Here is an 18,518-nt window from a genome sequence, read left to right as displayed (position 1 = left end):
TAGGATTGAGTAACATTTATCTTATAAGCATTCCATTAAAACAAGCAGCACACCAATTTATAGGCCTCTACTTACTGGGTTTAAGTTGCTATAATGGACACCATAAATCTATGCAAGACCTAGAGCTAAATTATGGATAATTCACAGAAAACCAGCTTTCGCAAAGTAAATAGTTCACTCATATTATTTAACTGTTTTTGAAGGGAAATGATGACATAATTAGCTCTAAAACATAACTGCAATACAGAAAAAGAAGTTTTCTCCAGCCCTTAAGTAACAAGGCAAATAGAAGAAATAAAGGATCCAGATAGTTTCTACTTTAATCCATGTTTACTTTAGTAATGCTGGAAAATAATGCATTTGTCAAGACTTGCTTAAAATATTTTTGTTTTTATAACACAGTCTAATTGTAGTCTAATTCTAGCAGTTTTTGCAATACAGATTCATGGCTCGACTCTTCAAAACCATCCTTGAATTTTGAAGCAAAATAATCCCTTTTGTTTCCTCAAAATCCTCATCACTCCCCAAGGCAGCCAGGACTAGTGGACATACCAGCATACACACAGGTCAGCCATTCACTCTGGACTGCAGTGTGGAGAACAGAGGGGCAAATAAGTGCCCTTCTCCAGGCTTGACTTAGTGGCCATAGCTGGACACCCAGTGCCATTTGAAATGCTCTGCAGCACCTGGGGCATCTGAGACAGACAACTGAGTCCTGACTCCCAGACTTGATGTGCAGGTAAGCACACTCACAGGCATGCAGTGGCTTTTCAGTTGCCCTAAGGAGCCCAGCTGCTGCTCCAGATGTGCATGGGTCCTAGTTCAGAGCCAGCAGGCTCACCTGGCTGCCTTGGCTCTCCCAGCTGTGAGCAACCTGGTTAGAAGAGGAAAATTGCTGTACAGAAAAATTTGTTGGTTGAAAATCATGAGAGAGAAAGGTCTGCCAGCCTGGGATTGTGAGGCTGAGGACTAGGCCTAGGAACTGCAAGCATCCTTGCATCCTTGAAAAGTGTAGCCAAGGACCTAGAGAACAGAGACATCCCAAGGTATCAGGAATAAGTGCAAACCCAAGAGACTGTAATGACAATTTACTGCCTGAGAAATTGGAAAACAATATAGAGATATAAAATTGCTGTAAAAATATCAGAAAACAGAATCATCTATTGCCTGTTAGAGGTGAAAACCAGAAATTAAAATAATTTATTAGATTCTCAAAGCAGAATATCCTACACACACTTAATGTCTCTGTTATAAAACAGACTAAAGTTGTTTCCCTCTGAGAACTTCCCAGCTGAATCCCACATGAACTGTCCATTCTCTTGGATTCAGTGGGAATGCTGGCTGACTCCACACTCTGTGTCAGGGATCTGTTCTGAAGGGAAACTCTGTTCTCTTACTGCTTGGGTCTTTCTTCCCTTCTTTTGGGGATGGTTGGGTGTTCCTCCCTTTTGGACTGGTTTGGCTTCTTAAGTCTGGATAATTTTCTGACAGTAAATATTATATGTATTAAGCATATTTGCTGTTATATTATTGTTGATCAGTTTGTTTCAGTGGCAAGCTCCAGTAATTGTAGTAGCACACACCTACTTGGTGCTGTCATTGGGTGTACTACCATACTGCTTGATGCTGGTATTGATTGACACCATACTATTGACTGATATTATTGATTACTGATAAAAATTGTAATAGCTTGATATTCATATTAATTCATATTCATCCATATTAATTCATATTAATTCATGTTCACTTTATTAATCTTCATATTGGCTATAATAACTATTGGTATACTTGCTAGTAGTGATCTTTGTGGGATTCTGTAATGAAGCAGAAAATTTTAGAGGATAAAGCCTCTGTGTCCTTGTGTATCATAGAATCTTAGGAACCCACAGTCATGACCTCTGCACAGCCACAGGCCAGGTTGTGACCTATAGAATGACACTTTGAACCAAATCCTTGGTGTCACAAAACAGGGAACAATTTTTGACATCTCAAACCCTTTCATCTGTGGCACAACTTAATTGCTCTTCAGAATTTCGACTAATTTTTTTTTCCTTGAAATTTAGATGTTTTTGGTTTTGGTACTGTTAGCCATACAATCCAAATGAAAACATATTCAGTTGCTAGTCAGACATCTGCTTTATCATCACTTCTTGTTAGGCATTTTGATTACAAAAGAATGTGAAGTTAATTAATTGTAAAAAAGCAAGTTTTTGTCTTTGTTATAAAATGGAAAAAATAAAAGTAGTTCCAGTGTCACATTGTGCAGCTTATTGTGAAGGTGGTTTGACAGCCTGGGTGTAACAAACATTCCAGTTGGCTGATATGAAAGCAAGGATCAGCCCAGGGCTCAGAAAACAAAGCATATTTCAACTGCAACCAGGCGTTTGTTAGAAAGGCAGTCGCGCAGTTTCCAACTGATTTTACAATAATTTGTTTGTGCCATGTGTCAACAGTTTTATTTAAAGCACACAATGAAAAATACCAACATGCTGTTTTCCTCTTAATGACAACTTGCTGCACTACAAATTTTAGTTTTTAAGTAGTAACATTCTCACATTACACTTAACAGATTTTTTTCTGTTGTATTATGTTCCCTTTTGTTATCACAGTCCATCTTTAAAGTGTACACTTAGAAAACCTTTCTGTATAAGCAATCTAACACTTATAAGCCAGGAAAATGCTTCATACAAATAAGTTGTATTTTAAACTTTTCTTGTCAATAAAGGAACTGATAAGACTGCAATTAGAGTAACAACATTTTGCTTTCACAGTGTATCTAAATGTGTGTGTTCCCATTCTTACCAACAGAAATTGCCTATTCCTCATAAGTTTATTAATTGCCTATATTGTTATTGAAAATTTTCATTGAGACAATTATGTCTTTTGCATCCAAAACTTATCTGGTATTAACCAAATCTCTCACACCAGCTGTATAGAATTGCATGTATTTTCCTTTATTCTTTAGGGAACTTCTAGGAACAGAGCTCTGTGCAGGGTCACACTTGCAAATGAGCACCAGCAATTCATTTCTTAACAAGGTTGTGTGTCTGATCCCCTTACAGGCCATTCACTTAAAAGTTGAACGCTGTGATCCTTATGGGTCCCTTCCAATTCAGAATATTCTGTGATTCTGTGATGTTTCACCTTTTTTTATCCAGAAGGCATTTCAGAATGTGTCCTTTTCTTTATTGTGGCCACCACCCATGAGATTTTTATAGATTCACAGTTGAGCTTTTATGCACTGTTCACATCTGTGCATCTTCTTTGGTGCTCTTGACAGTCACTCAGTTATGGATAAGAAAAGAGAAACTAAAAGAGATGAGATCTTGCTCTTTCAAGGAGAAGTCAAATTATAAGCCTGTGCATTATAATGTGCTTATACTCATTCCAATGAGTACTTACACAAAGCAAATCTTTGACAAAAGATAAGATTCGTTGTAAAAAGGTCAAGAACCTACAGTAGGACTACTGGCTCCAATTGCATTCTCTGAGCAAGTGAATTCAGACTTTGAAAAAGATCTCCCAGCTTGGCTAAACAGTTAAAATGGACTGAAAATTCAGTTCAACTGAGAATTGAAATTACTGACAATTGAAAATTGATCTTTGCTTTTCATTAGAAAGATGATGAAAATCTCCGTAACAGAACATAAGCAAAGCTGCTTATGGAAAGATATGTGTTGAAGTAGGTGCTTCTTTCCAGCACATTTTTCTCAAACATCCTTGAGGACTGGGAGCAAAATCTTAGTTTGCTGATGGTCTAAGTGGCTCCATTTTGGCCTTTCCATGGACTAGAGCATCTCCCATCCTGTATGTTGCACAAAAAAACCTTTGGAGTATACATAGGATTTCATTGAGCAGCCATTCCAAGGAAATATTACCCTTACAGGGTAATTGAGTCTCAAAAAATGCCATGTGCTGATATGGTAAGTGAATGGTGATGTTGAGGATCAGTCTAATACCCTCATGTTGGCTATAATTAGACATTGATGTTTGCCTGCTCATGGATTTAGTTCTTATATTTTATTTTTCCAAATATAAATCCTTGAGAGTAATTTCTGTAGCAGAAATCCCACTGAATGCAAGAATGTATGCATGCTCATACAAATATTTGTGTGACTGCTCGGTTTGCAACTAGAATTACCAAGCCCAGCTGCTACTAAAGAAAAACTGCTCCTAAACCCAGTATGATTTGGTAAGAGTTCGAACTGTGAGATAAACTAACCTAGGTTTCAGGATGATATAAATGTTCTTACTCAGTCATTTCATTAACTGCATCCCTTTTTTTCTGCAAGATCTGCCATTTAAAAATCTCAACACAAAGCCCTTTTCAGGTTAATTTCAAGAAGAGATTAAATGATCATGATCTTGATTAAGAACTAAACACAACATCTTCCTTTCAGCACAACTTTCCAACAGTAAGTTTCTCCCTCACACTCTCTAACACACTCTCCCATACAACTAAACAGTCAGGAATAAACAAGAAAACAAACCCTTGCAAACTGCTTCTCTCACAGACTGAAGAAAAGGTTATTTTTCAGATCTGAATTTGAAGCACAGGTGTCAAGTATAAAATACATGGACATTTTATACAGAATTTTGAGGATAACAGCTTGTATTAATTTGTTTTGTTTGGTTGGTTTTTTTCCCTACTACTAGTATAGCATTAAAGAAGATCCCTGTAGTGCTTTAACAGTCTGCATCTCATACAGTTGGAAGTCCTTTGCTCTACTTAATATTACCGTATACAGTACTTCCTTGTACTTTAGAACTTCTTTTTGGTATACACAGTATTTCAAGTTCAACTGAGATGTCATTATTAAACATGTAGAGATCGAATATACGGTACCAGACAATGAAAGAACACCACCCCATAAAACAGAACATACAAGTAATTTTCACAGTTCTAACAAAAGAAGGTCATACATAAAATGTCACAAATAGCTCAGTACATAGCATGATTCAACATAATATTAAATCCAGCTAATAGTGTCACATATTAAGGGCCAAATCCTGGCTCAATGTGCAGTTGAAGCCTAAACAGATGTTTAGAGAAAATAATGTAAAGCCAACCTGTATTGTTATATTGGTAACAATACAATTTGTTGATCTACCTAAGATTTTTGGCCTGAAGTATGTACCTAACTTGTGCTACAGAAGGAACACATGGCCAGTGGTATTTGGCTCCTGTCTTAGGACATGTCTTCATGGATTTGTCATAGTCAAGGGCACTGGAGGCAGAAGAGCAGTCTTCCTTCTAGGTATGACACTTTCATCTACTATTCTGCCAGAATTTGGCCAAGAGTTCAAAATCCTGTACATCTTATTCAGCAGTCCCACTGAAGTCAATGGAACCTTTTTTGTGAGTAAGATGAAAAGGATTTGGCCCCCAAAGTTTTTAACCCTTTAAGTAGTAAGAGAGAAGTTTCATTGCACTTAGCCCATCATTCATAAATAATTTACTACTCAAAAACAAGATGGTTGTTGATGTACATGAAGTGCTAGCTCATAAACAGGAAAGCATATAGCAATGTCTGACTATTCATGGCAATTTGGAACTGAATTCCTAAAGGGAAAAAGAGACACTTGTATATGACAATTCCATCCAATGTCTGTTTGAGGCCATAATAGTTGTTTTTTTTTTAATTAACAAATACAACCTCATGGATACTTTATAAAAACTAAGTAACTACACCACGAACACAATTATAATTGAATTTGTACAGGTGCCCTCATTGGACGGGACAGATTTCAAAAATTACAAAAAAATATTGGAATAGATGGTTATTTCTAAAGAGCTTCCTAAATGCATTTATATGGAACACATGGTCATGACTTGGGAAAAGAGAAATTTTTTCTCTCTTTCAGGAAAAGCTTTTGGTGACTGGAATGGGCAAGAACAGAGTTTTCTGTTCTTAAAGTAATAAGTACTTAAAGTAATATTACTATTACACTGTTCCACATTAGTTATTATTTAAATTACACAGAGCAACTATATGCCAATTAAATGAAAATTATATGACAGTGCTACTCTGACCACAAGTCATTGGTGGCAGTATATTCTAATAACATGCAGCTTTCAAAAATACAATTTGAAATTTAAAATTGTGTAGTCAGGATGCAAAGATGAACTCTAAATTAGAACTGGCAAACAAGACTGAGTACCATGGAGTTTAATCCCAACCGACAGAGTGAATTATTTCATCTCTAATACCATGTCACGCTCATGCTGATCCTCAATATGCAGCTTTAACAAAGCTACAAAGAGCCTGGGTCCTGAAAATGCTTGTCTCGACAACATCTGCACTGTCAGACAATTTTATAGTGTTCTCTTTTTGCAAATGAGATTAAAATTTGTCTGCCTTATAAGCACTGCTTAGAGAATGGCTTCTCATTGGCACTGAAGCCTGAAGGTGTCAATGATAATCTGAGGAAACTGAATGTGAAGCCTTCATGAAAAGATTAAGGTGAGTGCCCTTCTGGTTATAATAAATCATTTTAATTCCTTGCCTTCCCTCTTTCCTCCCCAAAAGAAGGATGTAGACATATGTAGACATTTTGTGCTGATGTGGACATTTTGTGCTGACAGCAGTCATTTGCTATCAAATCTTCACGGGACATGATGGGCTGCATATCCCTTTGGCTATGGGAATAGGGTTAGGTTTCGTGCTTAATTCCCACACCTCATGCTGAAATCAGGAAGAAAAGTTCTTGGAGGCAAACTAAGTTGAGTGAAGACTCCACTCTATTCACTGGGAAAACTTCAACACAAAGAGCATTAGCCTAGCCTTTGGAATAATATGAATGAAATCTCCATAAAAAGGGCTGTAATGAAGGCTTCAGAAGGAGATGCATAATGGTGTGCCCAGGAGAAGGTTACTTTGGGTTTTGTTGTGCCTACACCTGGCAAGAAAGATGTTAAGGTATCTCTTTATTTCTACTAAAGGAGTTTTCCCATGATTTCCTGTTTTCCACACAAATTCTAAAGGGCAGATCCGGAAGTCTTTATTCCATCTTTGTTCCTCATTCCACTGTTTTTTTGCTCGAGTAATGTAAGGGAGTTTGCTCTGTGCATCTTCCCCATGTTCAGATGCCATTAGCCCTTGGTGTCTCCTGGCACGAACTCAGCTTCCAGGTTTTTCCGCCTGGAATGAGAGGTGTGTCTCCCTGGCATGAGGAGGAGGATGAGGTGATGTTCCCTGGTGTAAACAGAGGTCAAGAGAGCCATCTGGCACCCGAAGTACCCCCTTGGGGCTGGCCCATAGTGCTTATGGGAGCTAAAGTATTTTGTGGATTCAGATCTTGAAAGCCATGTCACAGCATTTGATAGAGGAATTAAAGGATTTCATGGCAGAAGATGAGGAACTCTTTCTACCTTCTGAAAGAGAAAATGCTTTGAGAAGTTTTTGTGAATACCACTGCACCAAAAGAAAAGTATGCACATGCTATGTGTGGTATTTTTGGTTTGCCTTTTTTTCCCCTTCTGTTTGTAATAATATAAAATGCTTAGAAAAGAACAAAACTGATCAATGTTATGATGACATGGCACATTTCTGATCTATATTGAGATTTATTACTGGTCATATTGGTTGATTTATTACTGGTCATACTTTCATTTTGGGTTCTGAAAGTGTTTAAAACTTAGTATTAAAGAACCTCATAACAATATTCTGAAGCAAGTTTATCTCAATTTTACAGGTAAGGAAACCAAGGCATAAAGAAATTAAATGATTTGCCACAGATAGTATAGTAAATCAGTGGCAAAGTCAGGAAGAGAATGAAATTCTCTGGTTATCAGTTAACTCTCTTTTCCTGCTAAGAAAATTGATCTTATCCCTAATGTGCTGTTTCATGCCACCTGTACTAAAGTTCATGAAAACTGGCCAGTTTGCACTGTTACAAAGCACATTTGCATTGCCAATGTTTTTTTTTTTTCTATATAAGCACAAAAATTCTACTTAAAGGGTTAATTATATTGCTGTGCTGGTAAACATTTTTACTTATTGCTGGTTAGACCTGTCTTTAGATACTGACTGGGACAGAAGAGACTGAGCTAGCCCTGGACTCCCTTGTCTTGGTGTTGGGCATGGATATAGTACAACAAGATACGCCCACAGTGGCCTCAGGCAGCTCATCTTCCTCTGTCCATTCATTGAGGTCGGGGTTATAGCACTGAATGCATTTCTTGTACTTTTTCTCTATTTCATTCCAGCCACCCACTAAATAAATTTTCCCGTTAAGGGTGGAGGCGCCAGCCGTGCTAACTCCGGTTTGAAGTGGCGCCACGTAATTCCACTGCCCCGTGTATGGGCTGTAACGCTCCACAGGGAGAACATCAACCCTTTCCGCTCGCCCCCCCAGCTGAGACCCACCCATGACGTAGACCCTCTCCAGTAGGGACACCGCGCAGTGCCAGCCCCTTGGGGTGCTGAGGCTGGCCTTATCCTGCCAGCTATCTTTGCTGGGGTCGTACATGCACACCGAGCCAGAGTAAGCGTTATTGATGTAACCTCCCGTGACCAGGATCTGGCCATCCACCACTGCGCTGGCATGGCAGCACCGGGGCACCTCCAGCGGGGCCTTCATCTGCCACTGATTAGTTGCAGGCACGTAGCACTCGACAGAGGAGAGGCAGCCCTCAGAGTTGCGGCCTCCCACTGCGAAGAGGAGGCCATTGAACACATTCAGGCTGAAGTGGGTGCGCCGCTGATTCATGTTCGCCAAGTGAATCCAGCTGTTGAAACGAGGGTCATATCTGAAAGGATTCAAAAAAGAAGGTAACACTTACTGCTCTGCAAATCATACAGGACTCCTATGCCACTGCTGCAAGAACAAAGTTGCTAGAATTCTAGTTAGTTAGTTAGCCTATTAAAAGTCAGCATAATGAAACTGGTATTCCTGATTAAATTTGAAAATAAATTTAGCTTTTGATTGGAGAAAAAATATTTTTGTATCATTCAAACCTGGGATTATTTTAAAGAAGTAAATCTGATTCTTCTGTAATTTGATTTTGTACAATAATCTCATTAGAATACTGGGAAGAGATAATTTCAAGATACAATAGAAATTTTAGAAGTTCTTTTGCAATTTACACCCACAGCAAAGACGTCTAAATCTACTCAGAGAGTTTTTAAAAACTTTAGGTTTTGATTTATACTTGTATCCTCTTAGTGCTTTCTAAATGGCGAGTATGCTTTCTTCGTCACTCCCATGGAGTAAGTTTTATGTGGAAAGAGCATCTGTGCTTTCTAACACCATTCCTATCTGAAATAACATTCTTTGTCCTTGACATTTAAATAAGCAACTTTGAAATAGGAAATGGCAAATTATGACTCCTGAAGATGCTGTGTGAGGTATATTAGTGGACCCACACATTTCTGTTGCATGCTAAGGGAACCAGAGAATCACATGAGAAAAAGACTACGGGAAAGTAAATACTAATTGTCATTCAGCATTGTCATCTGCAAGTCCACAGACATAGTGACATCACATTATGTGACTTGACGTGCTTAAGGTTAAGGGCACAACGAGGATTCCCTCACCTTCTCCCTGGAACCAAAGTCTGCACTGAGGACAACAACTCCTTGTGACAATGTGAGGCATAGCTTAAGGGCAGAAGGTCAAGAGAGCAGATATTTTTATGACAAAGTAGATTACACAATAAAATTGATTTAGAGGATGTTCCTCATTCATTAACTTTGTGTACTGGTTGATGTCCTCGGGAGAAGCGGACCGTTCCTTCTGGGAGCAGAAAAGGAAGCATTAGTAGGACTGTGGCTGTGTAATGTCATTGCATGTCCATAGTCTGTTAGTAGATAAAAGGCAGATAAAAGTTTTCCCACCCCCAGCCTTTGCTTCAAGCTACTGTGCACTGCCAGCTTTTAGGCTGAACTATTTAAAAACTACTACTGCCCATGTGACATTGCATGTTAATGTATGCACTCTTCTGACCTTGCTATCACCAGTGCAGTCTTGGATGACTATAGATAGGAACTGCAAAATTTTAGAAGCAAGGTATTATTTGGGGTACACTGTAAAAGACAGACTTCAAGCAATGGTACCATTGTTTTTAAACTCTTGATAATAATAGTAATAATTAAAAAAAAGAGGATATAAAATCCAATATAAACGCTGTTGAAAATATGGGGAATGGTGAATAGAAAGTGAAGGCTATAATATCTAAAAGGTGTTTTTCCAAACTTTCTGTGAGGCATCAAAAGCTTTTGAAAATTTGAGAAGTCTCCTTAGATCATCCCATAACTTCCTATTTATGTTCCTATCTATTTCCTTCACTTGGAATAAATTTTCTCAGTTTTTCCTCACTTCTCAGTGTGCATGGTAAATTTTTTTGCATAACTTCAGTTGTATATTTCTGTTCATTCAAAGTTTAATATAGAATAGCATCTATACCTCCCCTACATTGTCCCCTTTCTCTTTATCCAAGTAGTTCAAGTTGCATGACACAAGCCAGCTTATTTATTTACCTGCCTTCTGTGGAATAGATACCTACATCCCTTTTAAAGAAATAGCAGTTACCTGCAGAAATTGCTGACTGCATGCTTGGCTTGGTTCCTGGCATCATTCTGGTCTTCCCCACCAGCCACATAGAGAAATCCATCCATCACGGTGACACACTGATTAAAACTTTTAGCAGGCATTTCACTTAGCTTCTTCCATCCATTTTCAGGATCTCTGTATAAGATGTCTCTGCTAAGAGACTTTTCTGCTAAAGCAGGGCGTCCCCCAACAGTAACTAAGACTCTGAAACCTCCACGGATCCTTGTTCTTCTGGACTGAAGTGTATTCTGGTGATAGGGAAGCAAGTGATAGTTCATGGCATCCACTAGGAGCTTATGGCAGTCTGCATCTTGCATCATTCTTGGCACAGTTTGAACATAATTGACAAGATCTTGAGCTGAGATGGTACCAAAACGGATGTTACTTAAGAGGTTGGCAGCAAACTTTACTCTTTTTTGGTCAAATTCCAGCCATTTTATTGCAATCTGGAATGCAACAATTTCAGAAGGCAACTGTAAGTCATCATCTGCAAGAAGTTCATTAATCTGATCAAAAGTAAGTTTTAGGAACTGATCAGTTTCTGAAAATTCAATGAAGTTGTCTTTAATAAATTTGTGGGCTGCTTCCTTGGTTGTTTTTAGTCCGTATGTTTCTGCAATATTGGCAATGTACATACAGTTCTCAACACTGATTTCTTGGACTAGAAAATCACAGCACATCTTTATAAGGGTGTGAATCTGTAGATAAATTGCTGTGGAAATAATACTACCTATTGTGTAAAGTGAAAGAGTAAGTTTTCCAGTGTAAGCATAGGTGATGACAGTAGCTAGACCCACTGGGGACACATCATTGAGATCCACTCTTTGAGTGGATGGATCTTTCTTTAAGATGTTGTGAAAGTATTCACTGCTTGAAGCCATCACTACCTTATGAACACTGAATGATTTGGTTTTGGTACTGATAGTCAAGTCACAAAGGAAATTTTCTTGTCTCATTTTGCTTAGACCTTCCAAGAGGTTTGGGCAGTATGATGGGTCAGAAACCTCAGATGAGATGCAGCTGAAACCATTTCCTCCTTCCAAGAGTCCATTCAAGCCATTTAGTTTACTGAGGGGGCCATCTTCCACAATGATAGTAGTTTCGTTGATATCTGCTTTGTTCTTTTTCACATTCTTCTTCTTGGGGGCCATGACTGCAATGAAATATTACAGCCAAGCACTTGCTAAAAATAAAATTAAACACCACAGTTGTGAAATTTAATAGCTATGTGATTATGCAACAAATCTAATCTTTGTCAATACATATAATGCCACAAAACCAAACACACAGGATAATGTCTTCCTAAATTCTAGGTTGCAGCATGGCTGCTTATTAATAACAATCAATACTCCAACTGTGAAGAATATACCTACAAGTAATTCAGTAATTCCTTTTTGTTTTAAATAACAAGATCATAAATTAACATTCACCTATTATCACCACATTCAGAGAGTTAAATTCTCTAAATGGGTTTGCCAGAGTGTAGAATTTTGTATATACTTATTTAAATCAGACAGGTTCTAGACCTGAATTCATTAGCCTGAAGCATAGGAAAGGAACAGGCCCCCAGCTTTATTCATCCTTACTCCGGGGCTGCTACAGACTTACAGGTGAGTTCAGAACTTGACTAGGAAATATTAAGAATGGGAAAAAGTCTTAAAGAAACAAAAGCTAGATGAGACATAAAGAGAAAGAGGATTTTGATATGATGTCATATTGATTTTAGATTTAGGTCCTGCTTGAAACCACTTCCAGGTTTTTGTAACTTTTGGTTTTATAGACTGATAGTGTTTGATTTCCTGTGTCAGATGCACAAATACTTTCTGCTCATAGCATACTTTGATCACTTTGCAGTATCAGTAATTGGAAATCTATAATCCTACTTGTAGGATTTTGTGGAGATTTAGGGAGAAGATATTTAACTTCTATTTGAAAAAATGTCACACACACTCTTATCAGGATGTGTTATTTTAAACAAGTTCTCCGTAGGGAAGGCAAGAATCAATCCCATAGTTATGTTAGAACACATATTTGAATTATATATATCAACTCTAGGTAAGCTTTCAATTAAATAAAGAGCCACTTTTTTTTGTCAAATGTGATGTGAGACAGCGCCTAGTAACAAAGGAGTTACTTTGAACAAATACATGCATGTGCAAATATACTTGAAGGAAAGCACTGATCTTCAGTAACACAATTTAAACAGAATTGTGGAGATCACCATTCAAATAGATTCAAACATAATACTTATTTCCAGTATATCCATTGATTTTAAAACAATTTACACATGCTAATTTTCTTTGTGATCCTTGCAGTCATAAAAACTCGAACATGAAAAAATGCTAATTAATGATAAATTAAATGACTGGTTTATTTAGATAATTAAATCAAAAGACTTCAGTAATATTTCAATCTAGAATCTCAGCACATCATTTCTTCCTTAAGCACAGAGCATATAACAAAATGATAATTTAATTATAGAAAGGAATGGTTGGTGCCTGTGAGCACCAGCAGTTTGCTGCTGCTGCTGGGTGACGGCCATGTGCAGAGCAGGCGAGGGAGAGGCCCATGTGTGCCCAGAGTGTCAGTGTCAGCCTGTGCTGACGTGAGCTGTGATCCCTGATATGCCAGTGTGCCAGCGCAGGGGTCAGCTGCTGCCCGGCTCCCCCGCTCTGACTGCATTCCAGGGGCTGCATCTGTTGAGACCTATCAGAGTCACCTCCCAGAATAGCAACCTCCCAGCAGCTTGCCATTTTAAGACAGGTTCAGTTGAAGGTATAGCTGGTGTTTTAATATACTTGGTTGTTTAAGACAACTTTTGTTGCAAAAACCCGATGATTTTGCAAGTGTTGCAAATATTTGTTGGCATGAAAAAGAAGTAAAACAAAACTTTTGGATAACTTTGTATGTTATACACATAGTTATAGCTTTGCATATTAATAGTCACAATTTTAAAGGCGGTGAGGGCATATTCTTTTGGCAGCCTTATTGTTGTTCTAAGTATTTTTAGAGACTTGTAACTTAAAATTTTTAATAGATGTAGCACTTAATGCTTATTGCCTCATTGCAGAGCTGATTTAAACACAACATTTTAAGCTCTCTGTTCAAAAATGCTCACTATCCAAAGTTTTTTCCTGAGAAACGCTTTTTCATCAGCAGAAATTTCACAAGCTAGCTTTTAGTGTACAAGCACTGTAAGTGACAGGACATGCAAACCTACTGAGACATATCAAACAATCCTATAATAAAACCAAGTTACTGAAGTTTGAAAACCCTGAGTGATTTGGTTTTCTATGATTGTTTGCTTTCACCTACTTTATTTTAGCTTAAGTATCAGTCATGCCAAAGAACACTTGGGGTCCCAAAATAATACATTATACCAACCAGCCTCCCCCTGCTTTAAAATGCCACCTTCTAAAAACTATCAAAGTGAGGAGTTAAAAACCTCTTACCCTCCTCAGAAAGATATTGTCCCAGAGCTGTCCGTGAAAAAGCCTCTTCCTTGGAAAATGCGAACACAGAAAGAGAGGAACACAGAAAGAGTGGGGAAAAAAAGAGTGAGAAAGATCAGAGGCCACTTAAGTCCCAGCTCACTGGTTTTCAGTGAGGCACTTCACTGTCACAGTGAGCTCTCGACCGGAGCCTGTGCTCGGGTGCTCTTTAAAATGACCCCTCCTCTCCATGCCTTGCTCCCTGCCTCTGCCCAGCCACAGGAGCTCAGCTTCCCTGAGCTGCCTGGCTACTGGAATTCAGGAGGACAAGCCTGGATCCTGCAAATGCACAGGTACAGGGGAAGAGAGGGAGGGGAAAGTGAAAATAACTACAGCAGGAGTCAGGTAAGTGGAGTTACCTGTAGTTACCTACAGTCAGCCTCAGGTAAGTGTAGGGTGAGCCACTGGGTTCAGCTCCCAGCTGGGAGCCTGGGCAAAAGCCCTATGGTTAGGGAAGGGCACAGGTTTAGACTGGACACAAGGAAGACACTTTATGATGAGGGTGGTGAGGCACTGGAACAGGTTGCCCAGAGAAGCTGTGGATGCCCCATCCCTGGAAGTGTTCAGGCCCAGGTTGGACAGAACTTTAAAAAACTTTGTCTAGCAGAAGATGCCCCATGGCAGGGGGGTTGGAACTACATGGTCTTTGAAGGCCCAATCAAAACCCATTCAATGATTATTATTATTCTATGACCTAGAATAACCCACAGAAAACACCATGGAAATTCTGGCACTTCACAGTTAGATTTCCCATGCTAAACTCCAGGAAGAGGAAGGGAGACCAGCTGATGGGGATTCAGTCATGTTCTGTTTTGTGGAGTTAAATCACTGCTTCCGTAAAGACTTGCCTCAGCTTTCAAAGATTATGGCTCACATCGTGATACATTTTCAGAGATGTGAACTTTGATCTTCTGTCTCTCGTGTGTATCCTGACTTGGGGGTTATACTATACACTGCAATAATTTATCTCCGCATCCTTGCCAGGCAACTTCAAAAATAATATAAAGCCAAACATCCACATCCCAGGAGAATTTCATCCCATGGGACAGACAAAAGAGTGCAAGTGGGAAGGGAAGAGTACTGGGGAAAGTGGAAGTCTGAGAATAGGAAGATTTTCTCTTGACCGTGCTTTGTATAACGCTTAATCATACAGATTTATTTGGCTGCCTTCAGGCTCAGATGGGCTTTTACAACAACCGCTACAAAGTAACACTTGTCACTTTGAACAAAAGGGCATTGCTGTGTGAGTGGTGGTAAGAATGAAAAAACAGAATAGGAAATTAGAGTCAGTCAAATGTGTGAAATGAGAGTGGATGAGAGGGACATAAGGCTCAGGTCTCCTAACAGCAACAAGGTAAACAGCTTTCCTTTTGAAAAATAGGTCCACAGCTATGAAAAACTAAGGACAAAGCCTCATTTTCATAGATTCACGGAATACAAGGTTGAATGGAATACCAAGGATCACCTGGCCCTACCTTTCTTGGCAAAAGCATTGTCTCGACAACATGGCCCAGCTCCCTCTTTAGGCAAATCTTACAACCTTGGGGAATCCACCATTTAGTTCCCTGGGGAGATTATATTATCATTGTGAACAGTTTTCTTCTTGTGTCAAATCATAATCTTCTCAGGAGTTATTTGTAGCCATCCCCCTTCACCTTTTCCTTGTGATTTCCTTCAGAAAGGGAGTCTCCATCTACTATGTTGTTGTGGTTTGATACTGGTCAAATGCCAGGCACCCACAAGAGTCACTTGCTCACCTTCCCCTGATATAGCTGGGCAGAGGAGACAAAAATAACGAAGGTTTCATGGGTGAGATAAGGACCAGGAGAAATATTTCAAGGGCAAACCAGGCTCAACTTAAGTTGCAAAGTGAATTTATTACTAACAAAATCAGAGGAGGATAATGAGACACAAAACAAGCCCTTAAAACACTGTTTCCCCCCCAGCCTCTCCCTCCTTCCCACCGGCAGCGGAGGAAGACAGGACATGGGGGTTTGGTCAGTTCGTCACCCGAGGTTTTCTTCTGCTGCTCAGGGAGAGGAGTCCTTCCCCTGTGAGGCCATGGAGTCCCTCTCACAGGAGAGGTAGGGAATTCATTAACTTCTCCAGCATGGTTCTCTTCTCACGAGCAGCAGTCTTCCCAAAACTGCTGCAATGTGAGTCCCTCCCATGGGCAAACAGTCCTCCCAAAACTGCTGTGATGTGGGTCACTCTTCCACGGGGTGCAGTCCTCCAAGGACAGGCTGCTCCAGCCTGGAAGCAAGGGTTCTCCTGCTCCATTTGGGTCTCCCACAAAATCACCACCTCCTTCAGGCATCCACCTGCTCTGGTATGGGCATCTCCCCCACGGCCTGCAGGTGAATCTCTGCATTCCCCATGGATCCCCATGGGCTACAGGTGGATCTTCAAATGCACTAATCTGAATGTATTGGGTAATCACACCAGTTATGCCTTTAGGAAGGGTGAAATTCCTTATGCAGACAGGAGGTAAACGTGAAAGCATACTGAATTTCAGTGAGAACTGCAGTATTTTCAAAAAAAAAAGAGATGGAAAAGAAATGTAGGGGTTTTTAAAGCTGCTGAATTAATGTAAAAACAGCATTGTTAGGAACAAATGCACAGGGCTTGATTTCACAGAGGTGGCTCTGAGTTACTGTGTTCAGCAAGGCACCCAGCCCCAGTGGGTCACTCAGACCTCCCCCTGTACTTGATCATCTCCTCCCACTTTCTTGCCTAGTTTTGCCAGTCAAGTCTCATTGATCCATCCTCTGAAATTCTCACCAGGCTCTTCTCCTGAGCTCAAACAAAGCCTATTCCTCTTTCTGGTTTCAATCTTTCCTTGGAAACTCACTAAGCACTGGCAGTAGGGCATAAAGAGGTCCTTAAAGGTTAGAAGAGAGTTTGCAAGCCTTCAGCAGAGCTGATGGTACAACACACCCCTTGAGCATGCAGTGTCAGAGCAATTTTTGGAGCAATATTTTTGTGTATGTCAAGCCGACTTCTTCCTAAGAGGAGTCATGCATCAATGCCAAACAAACAAATATTTATAATAATCAGCATTGACTGCAGTTTTGAAGGACTGAATAAACTTTGAATTCTTTCCTCTTGACAGTTATGACAAGCAATATGAAAAATGCTTCAGTTAGGTCTGGGCTAAAAATATTTTTCTCGTTCTAGGAAAACATTTGAGATTTTAAATTTTGTTTTTGCTGTCATGAAATCATGATCTTTCAGAATAATTGGGCAGCAAGAACATCTTCCTCATCCCAGGAAATCCAGTAGTTTGATAATTAGGCTTTCAAACAACATATGGGAATTCCAGCTTCAATCACATAATCCGTATGACAATCTGACCCTCAATTTCCCCACTCAATAATGACTTTAATCATAATGCTGGTGTAGGCTGAATTTTTCTGAAGATTTCTTCTGCATAAATGCCACTCTGTATAAATAATGTTATACTATTTGGGCCAGAAAACTGAAGAGTGACTAGCTGTGAATGGCCTATTTTAAGGTATGGTTAATGAAGTCTCTACATTCTGTGAAAATGACTTAATTATTTCTGTAAAATAAAAACATGAGTATGGTAACTGGAGAGACAGTCTGCATCAAGGACCTGGATTTATTTTTTCCATTTCCAACTGGAGTGCTCTACCTACTGTATTGCCCTATCAGCTATTTTGGTTTCTCTGCTGATGAATTTGTTATAAAGGGTGCCAAGCTGTAATGAGATCTATTTTGCAAGAGCAGCAATCCTAACGTGCAAACACCAGACTTTTACCTACTTAAAATTCCGTTGTAGTTCAGACTGGATGCACTTTTTTTTAACACTTTCCTCAAACACCACTTTAACGAGTGAAAGGTGTTCTGTGTACCTATTATTATTACATCTCTAGGAACTTCACAGGAAATTCTGCAAACACACATTTTTAGGAGGGACTCGTGCATCTTGGGAGTCTTACAAGCACATGCTCAGTCCCGGCAAGCTCCATGGCAGAGATCTCGCTTCAGATGTGCGGTTCACGCAGCACAAAGACTGACTCCTTGTCATAAGCTTTGTAGGTAATCCATGGAAGAGCCCTGCTGAAAGCTGTGGGGCCCAGAAGTGCTCAGACCACCCCCGCGCAAAAAACGAACAAACAAACAAACAAAAAGGCAGGACCTAAAGAAAAGGATGTCCCTTTCAGCCCGAGTCAGGACTGCAGTGGGCTGCCTGCGGGCGCCAGTCGCGGCTCCATGGATGGCTCGGCCTGGCACGCAGAGTCAGCAGCGATGCCACGGGCCTCGGGGCTGCTGCAGGGAACAGGACAGATGTGCACCAGCAAGTGACGCTGTCCGTGTCCCACCTGCCGCACGCAGCACAGGGCCCGCCCGGGGCTGGCGCGGCCGCCCCGACGGGCTCGCCCTGGCAGGGACACGGCGCACAGCGCCCTGGGCAGGCCGCTCCTGACCCATCTCCGCGGGCTCGCCCCA

The 18,518-nt window shown here is 40.0% G+C and overlaps 1 protein-coding gene across 1 annotated transcript; it reads right to left on the bottom strand.

Moving 5' to 3' along the window:
- Window positions 1-8,019: 8,019 nt before the first annotated feature.
- KLHL31 (kelch like family member 31) lies at window positions 8,020-11,705 on the bottom strand. The gene is made up of 2 exons (XM_053973753.1): window positions 10,534-11,705; window positions 8,020-8,752 (listed from the first exon to the last, which is right to left on the bottom strand). Exons 1-2 carry the CDS (start codon window positions 11,703-11,705, stop codon window positions 8,020-8,022), a joined length of 1,905 nt encoding a protein of 634 aa, XP_053829728.1.
- Between the last annotated feature and the right edge of the window lie 6,813 nt (window positions 11,706-18,518).

This window comes from Vidua macroura, chromosome 3 (assembly GCF_024509145.1).
Source record: "Vidua macroura isolate BioBank_ID:100142 chromosome 3, ASM2450914v1, whole genome shotgun sequence".
Taxonomy (NCBI): Eukaryota; Metazoa; Chordata; class Aves; order Passeriformes; family Viduidae; genus Vidua; species Vidua macroura.
The sequence above is the reverse complement of the archived record's forward strand: the minus strand, read 5'-3'. Positions and strand labels throughout refer to the sequence as shown.